At 36.6% G+C, this 7460-nt stretch overlaps 1 protein-coding gene across 5 annotated transcripts in view; it reads right to left on the bottom strand.

The window, feature by feature from the left end:
- Nucleotides 1–4781: 4781 nt before the first annotated feature.
- GLRA2 (glycine receptor alpha 2) overlaps nucleotides 4782–7460 on the bottom strand; it is a 192475-nt gene continuing 189796 nt past the window's right edge. Inside the window, exon 11 of one of the 5 annotated variants that reach the window (XM_012806407.1) lies at nucleotides 4782–5178. In XM_012806407.1, coding sequence (XP_012661861.1) covers nucleotides 4897–5178 — 282 coding nt within the window. In that variant the 3' untranslated portion in view covers nucleotides 4782–4896. The remainder of the gene's footprint in view (nucleotides 5179–7460) is intronic. The other 4 variants (XM_003791851.3, XM_003791852.2, XM_003791850.3 and 1 more) reach the window with 4 other exon arrangements.

The following is a 7460-nucleotide window of genomic DNA, read 5'->3' as shown; positions in this document are numbered from 1 at the left end:
TTAGACCAGAGTGGGAATAGTGCCTTGTTTCTTACATGGGAGCATGTGTAACAAACTGAAGGTCATTTTCACACCTTCAAAAAATAGAAATAAACATCTTTGAAATTAAAATTTGTTGGTCTTTTTCTTCAGCATCAGTATCTTTTGAACCATTCAATTACATGCGATATCAACTCTCTGAAGATTTTCTTAATTCTGAATGTACAATTTTGAGCTATTTCTCTTAGGCATTTTCAGTATTCTTTAGTATTCAGTATACTTTCTTTTGCCAATTCAGTATTCTTCAGTATTCAGTATACTTTCTTTTGCCAATTTATTTTGTCATACATAAGCATGGGTTCATGGTACCAGGACAGGTGCTGCCAATTTTCCAGGATTTTCTTTTCTTAGACAGTGTGAACTTAGTGAAATTATAGAGGAGTTAAGAAATTAATTATGGGCTTGGCACCTGTAGTTCAGTGAGTAGGGCGCCAGCCATGTACACCAAGGTTGGCAGGTTTGAGCCCAGCCCCGGCCTGCTAAACAACAATAACAACTGCAGCCAAAAATAGCTGGGTCTTGTGGCGGGCACCTGTAGTCCCAGCCACTTGAGAGGCTAAGGAAAGAGAATCACTTAAGCCCAAGAATTGAAGGTTGCTGTGAGCTGTGACGCCACATCACTCTACCAAGGATGACATAGTGAGACTTGTGTCAAAAAAAAAAAAAAAAATAGGGCAGTGCCTGTGGCTCAAAGGAGTGGGGTGCTGGCCCCATATGCCAGAGGTGGCGGGTTCGGGCCCAGCCAGCCCTGGCTAAAAACTGCAAAAAAAAAAAAAAAAAAAAAACAGAAAAAGAAAAAAAAATGAATTATGGAGGATATTCAACTTCTAATATGATAGATGATTTGGAGTGAGGCATTCATGGGTCTTCTATTTATCTATTGATCGAAGGGTAGATATTGACCCTTTATGATCTGGCCACCTTAGACCATTGTTAGAATGAAATGCTGTTATGGACATAAACATGTTGATATTTTGAAAGCTCTATATCAATATAAGGTTGTGGTGTCATCTTTAGTTTTTCTACTTTGTGACCTATGAAGAGTATGTATTGCTTGAGTCATTCAAATTATACTTTAAGAAAAACTCAAATTGCTGAAAACAAGAAAAAGTCTAAAGCAGAGGTTGAAAGATTAAAAAAGAGGCTCAGCGCCTATAGCACAGTAATTATGGACGCACTGAGGCTGGTGGGTTTGAGCCCGGCCTGGACCAGCTAGACAACAATTACAACTGCAACAAGAAAATGGCCAGGCATTGTGGTAGGTGCCTATAGTCTCAGCTACTTGGGAGGCTGAGGCAGGAGAATCTGTTAAGCCCAAGGGTTTGAGGTTGCTGTGAGCTGTGATGCCATGGCACTCTACTGAGGAGAGTGAGACTCTAGGCAGAGTCTAGTGAGACTCTGTCTCAGAAAAAAAAAAGAAAGAAAAAAAGATTAACAAAGGATATCTGGAAGACGTATGATTTAGATTTATCCTACAAATTGCCTTGAGGTTTAAAGTAGGAAATGCATAAATCCTACAAAAATTCTGAATAGATCTTTTTTATTTTTCAAAGCTGTGGTTCATGTGATATGGAATTTTGTGCTATGTTTTGGTTAGAACCTTCTTATTTGATATTAATGCAGTAAGTGAAATGTAAAATGATATTCATTTAATCTTTATTGGAAATTTTGCTTTCAGAATTTGGCAGTTCTCTTCAGTAGCATAGATGAGGAGCTTAATGCTAATACTACTTGGAAGGATTTTAAAAAATCTACTGTATGCTTTGTAGCATCTGTTTAGAGAGCCAAGGTATTGGAGGATGCCATAAAGAATCTCAAGCCTTAAGTTATCCTAATGTGTTCTTAAAACCAAATGGTAGAAATTAAAAAATGTTTAAAGGACAAATCCCCCCAGTAATTCATTATCTAAAAACTGGTAGCAGAGGTTGGTTACCTTGTGTGATTTCTGAATTGGGGAAAACTTTTATAACTTTGTCAATAGGTACAGCACCAACATTTTTCTACTGATATAATGATATCCATTGGGCATTCCAGCTTTGGAAGGCATTGTGGAGAACCCATGAAAACACAGACATTTTCTTCTAGAAGTTTCCAATCTAATGAAAACTGGTAGTAAGGTTTGTTCTTCAGAGTCATAATTTTACTCTTGAACTATTTCCCTTCAAATGCTATTGCAAAAGAAATGTTCTAAATAAAATCTCTAACACCATTATAGGGAGAATGTTGGTTTCACTAGAGTATGTGGCACCAAAAATATTGTCTCTGAGATTTTATCTTATATAACCCAAATTAGTACATTTAATAGTTCTTTCCTATGAATGTGGACTAGAACCAGAGAAAATCCAAGAAGCTCTCTTGTCAGCCAAGATGCCTACTTGAGTGCTGGCAGATATGTTTAGAAATGAACATTTTTAAAATTTTCTAATGGAGTGATTGTTCCTCCTACAAAATTATATGGTACATGCATTTATTAAATATGACCACTTAAGTTAGGATTTTCTCCCTAAAGTGCCTGCCCACCCTGCCATACATAGCATCCAGGGTTTTGCCTAGAACACTTGCAGGGTCAGGCCCCTCTTTAAGATGCATCTTAGGTTCAATTTTACTATTTTTCAGAGGAAGAAAAAGAATTGAGAATAAACACTTCTCCTTCTTTGTTTGGAAAGGAATGAGCAGTAAAAATGGTGGTTTAGGAAAACATGGCACTGAACTTGTTGAAGCTAGACGTTATGAAGTTTCTTGTCCATAACAATAATTATTTTATTATCAATTAATTATTGAGAATTTTCTATGTGCTAGACACCATGCCAATGGATTTATCTGTATTTTTTCAGTCACTTCTCTTGATACTCTCTGAAATAGGAACTATTCAGAAAGTTTAGGTAACTTACTTGTGATTATACTTTGATGGGTGGCTGAAATAGTCTCTTTGTCTTCATCATGCTTTTAGCTAGTATGCAATAATCTTCTTTTATAGAAATGAGTAGGTTTAAAAGGCCATAGACATCGACTTACAAATCCATGTCTTCCTATCATGATGAGTATCTTTGGTTTAAGGAAAGCTTACAAGGGTCAATATGAGTTTTCTCTACTTCACTGGGGCTTTCAGAATTTTTCTTTCATACTGAGACTTCATTCCTAACAAAATCAGGATAACGGGTGGTGCCTGTGGCTCAAAAGAGTAGGGCACCAGTTCCATATGCCAGAGGTGGCGGGTTCAAACCCAGCCCCAGCCAAAAACTGCAAAAAAAAAAAAAAAAATCAGGATAGGTAGCTGGATGGATTGGTCTCTTAGGGGTTTTTTTAGCCTTAAGATTTTATGATTCCTTAGTGTTCTTAGAACTTTTCCATGTCTCATATGAAGTATCCAGTATAATATTCTGCTCACAATGGTACTAATGTTCCTATTTCCCTATTTCTACAATGAGAATAATGCATTTTTTTCTTTCTTCATGGAGATACGGTAAGCATCAGTAATATAATAGCTGCATAAATGTGTGAAGCTTATAAGGAAGACCAGATACAAAATCTAAGTTCTTATTGTCATCTAAATCATTTTAAGGCGAAAAGGAAAGCTTCTAGAGAAGTTTGTGGCACACTTAGCTTTATTGAAATTAAACAAATGCTTTTTATAATAACCCCTTTTACAGCACATGTAAAATTTAATTATTTCCTTATATTTTTACAGGTTGTCTTTTATCTGAGTAAGCAAAAATACGTTGTTTTTTTTTTTCTTACTTAAAACATGTAGCCAGGATTCAAACCACGTAGCTCTGGTACCAAAAAGGCAACGGGTTATGAAAATCACAGTACAATTTCAAAATTCTTTAAGTTAGTCAAGGATATTGAAAACGATATTCACTTGGATTGACAGTAGAAATCATGGGTCAGTAGACATTAGGACTAGTACACTATTACACTACAATGAGAGCAGAAATGGAAAGTTCAAGCTAATCTGAGCTACACTGTTCAGGACACACCATCTCCGTAAATACTGTGGCTGAGTGGTTGCAATGGCTAAGTCACACTTGGGCACTTAAACTTGCTCATAGTATAGCCAAAGCGGGGAAAAAAATATATACATATATATATATAGTGCACTAACTTGGATCTAAAATAAAATGAGTGCTTAGAGGGTATACTATCAATTCAATTACACAATACATAATACATAATTTAACTCCAAAATTACATCCAGGAAAGAAAAATAATATTAAAATGCACACCTATACGGACAGTAAAGTAGAAATTTGTTCTTTGTCATTGATGTTTGTTTATTATTGTTTTCTGGATAAGTAGAAATAATTTACAACCCACAAAAGGATTTCTCAGGTGAAACACTAATTACAGACATTGTAAAGAATGTAGCTTAGGAGACTTGTTTTAAAAAGGAGGCAGCATTTTCCTGAAAAAGTTTGGTCCTCAACTCACTATAGGCTAGTCACTATGGTCAGATGGTATAAGCATTTTCGAAGTATGTGTGTATATGTGTTTTAAGCTAACTTGGCAATACCAGACAGAATTGGTCAAAGCCAAACCAGACCAAAAAGTAAATAGTGTTCTAGAACTTGACCCTGCATATCATGTCTGATTGATATGTCATCTGAAAGAACAGTGCTAAATACTATGGAAAGGAATTATGCTCTTGTGATTCTGCAATACCTTAATTTTGTGCAGTTTCCTTCATTGCCTGCATGAGTTTTCTTTTTTCATGTAGGTGCCAAGTAACCCACCCCATGACTCTCCCTCCCCCCTCCCTTAATCTCCTCCTCTGTCAAAGTGATATAAAGACAATTTCACTGTGTATTTACAAGCACAACACTTGAAGCAAGAAAGTCCCAGGTCTATAGGGCACATCTATTTCTTGTGGACATCTTCATGCCGAATGATTTTGTATGTGATCCAGTAAAAGATGTTGAAAATGAGGAAGGCCAGTGGGAAGGCAGCTCGAGATATAGTGTCAATCCTTTTTGCCCGATCCACAAACTTCTTCTTGATGGCATCTGCATCTTTTGGGGGTTGTGGGAGTGGGTTGGCTGCAGGTGTGGCCTTGACAGCTGTTCCATCTTTCACTTGGAGGCAGTGACCCATCCCGTAACCACTGAAATTAAACCGACTTTCACGAGTAACATCTTCTTCCTAGGAGAATAAAGACAGAGGAAGCACAGACTGTCAGTCAAGTTAGATGGAAGATGCTTAAGATTATTCATAAGTAAAAGGATAAATCACAGTTAACTGTTAGTGTGGGAGGCTTTTGGAATAGGGAGTTCTCTTTCAAGTTCAACTCAATTATTCATGGAACAGATACAGTTCATTAACTTCTCAGGCTGAGAAATTAAGGGTAAGAATAATTACTTTGTGGTCATTTTAATTAACTAACAAAACTACCTACATAATATTCAGTACTGACTTTCCCAAAATCAAATCTAGTTTACTAATCCATAAATTCAGACTACTTTAAAGCCAGTTCTTCAAATTCCAGTGTTACACTGCAGATATATGAAGAGGACTCTTTGTTCATTCATTCATTCATTCATTCATTCAGAAAACATTTACTGAGCCCCTGCTGTGTGCCTGGTCCTGAGTTAGGAAATTCTACTATTGCCTGTTCACAGCTCAGTTCCTACATTAACACTAACTTTAATGTTAAGGTTATATCTAAGATGAACCCCTTAAATGTATACCTGTTTTCCCCCAAGCCATCTAATTCACCTGTTATATAGCAGAGATTAAATATTCATTATTTGGTATGAATATTTCCACTATGGCTAATTTTTTTCCTGTTTCTATTTTTAATATTGATATTTGGCTAGTGAATCATCTCTGCCATATTTAAATGTGTGTCATTTTTGCTGATGTTTTGTGTTGATTACTTGTAACATGAATTAGTTAAAAGAATGAAAAATTATATTTATTCCTCAGTATAAAGGGCAGATAGCTTTAGAGACAAATGTATGGGATATGGATGTGTGGTTGGGTCAAAGAGGGAGCCCAATGGTTGGGTTGTAAAGGTGGGATTGAAATGCCCTGCTTCATAACAATTTAGCTGTAAATAACCATCAATTGAGTCATCTTCTATAACTAGATTACTACCTTCCACAATACTGTGGAACTCCTTTGAGTCACCAGATGCACTAAACTCTTTATCTTTCCAGATAATAACAATGGTTATATTTCCCAAAAGACAAGAAAACTTGGTATTAATTTTATTTAATCAATGTTTACTGCACGTTAGTAGTGCCTTACTAAATGAAGGACTTAACAATATGAATGACAGCTCAACTGTAACTCAAATGGTACGTCAAGGACAAATTGTATTTCATGTACTGGAATGAGTTTTGTAAGTTCAATAGCAGATCCCTAGAGAGGTGAAAAAGGTGAGAAGAGCTATTTCAGTTAATTATACTTCATCATGCCCAAAATAGGGAGTGAGAGAGGATATGGTTTAAATAGAAGTACAAAGACTTCAGGATGGGTAGATTGGATAAGGTATATGTGTTCAGATGAGTGATTGCAGAACCTGGAAGGGAGGACAGATTGGCTTCCATGTGGCTCACTTAGTTAGATTAGTATTCAGGTGCCACTTCCCACATGAAGCCTGAAAATGAAGAACAGAATTTATCAGAGTCCTTGGAGCCTTTGGTTTCTGGAGATTGCCTATTATGGGACAGTGCCTCTGGTGATGCCAGCCCTAACCATGGCTGAATATTGTACTGCAACCTGGTAATGACTTGGAATTTGAGCTGGAGAGATAGCAAGTATGAATAGTGAATAATTGCCAAATACTCTGTGTTATCTTTCACTATATAGATCTGATTTCTAGGATAATTAGGCTAGAAAACAGAAGGCTAATTTACCTGATATATTGATAGATCTTATTAATAAATAAATCTAGTATTATCAATAAAACATTAATTATAACCTTTAATCAGCACACACATATCACAAAAATCAGGCCAAAACTCTTGTAAAAAGTAACTGTAAAACTACTATTTTATAAATCCATCTCTCTAATGATTTTCTTTATATGGGATTGTCCTACACAAGTTGACTCAAGGCACTCTGTTTAATTTCTTAAGAAAATGTAATAAAGGATTATTTTGTTCCACCATTAGTTGTTGAATGTTGCCTCTATTGTGCAACAACTGTCATCAACTGTCTCCCAGCATTGTACTAGGTGGAAGGTTCAAATCCAGCCCAGGCCTGCCAAACAACAATGACAGCTGCCACCAAAAAATAGCCAGGTGTTGTGGCAGGTGCCTGTAATCCCAGCTACTAGGGAGGCAGAGGCTTGACTTGCTTGAACCCAGGAGTTGAACCCTGGGAGAATTGCTTGAACCCAGGAGTTTGAGGTTGCTGTGAGCTGTGATGCCATAGCACTCTACCCAGGGTGACAGCTTGAGGTGCTGTCGCAAAAAAAA

This window comes from Otolemur garnettii, unplaced genomic scaffold (genome assembly GCF_000181295.1).
Source record: "Otolemur garnettii isolate 467f Iridium unplaced genomic scaffold, OtoGar3 scaffold00051, whole genome shotgun sequence".
NCBI lineage: Eukaryota > Metazoa > Chordata > Mammalia > Primates > Galagidae > Otolemur > Otolemur garnettii.
The sequence above is the reverse complement of the archived record's forward strand: the minus strand, read 5'-3'. Positions and strand labels throughout refer to the sequence as shown.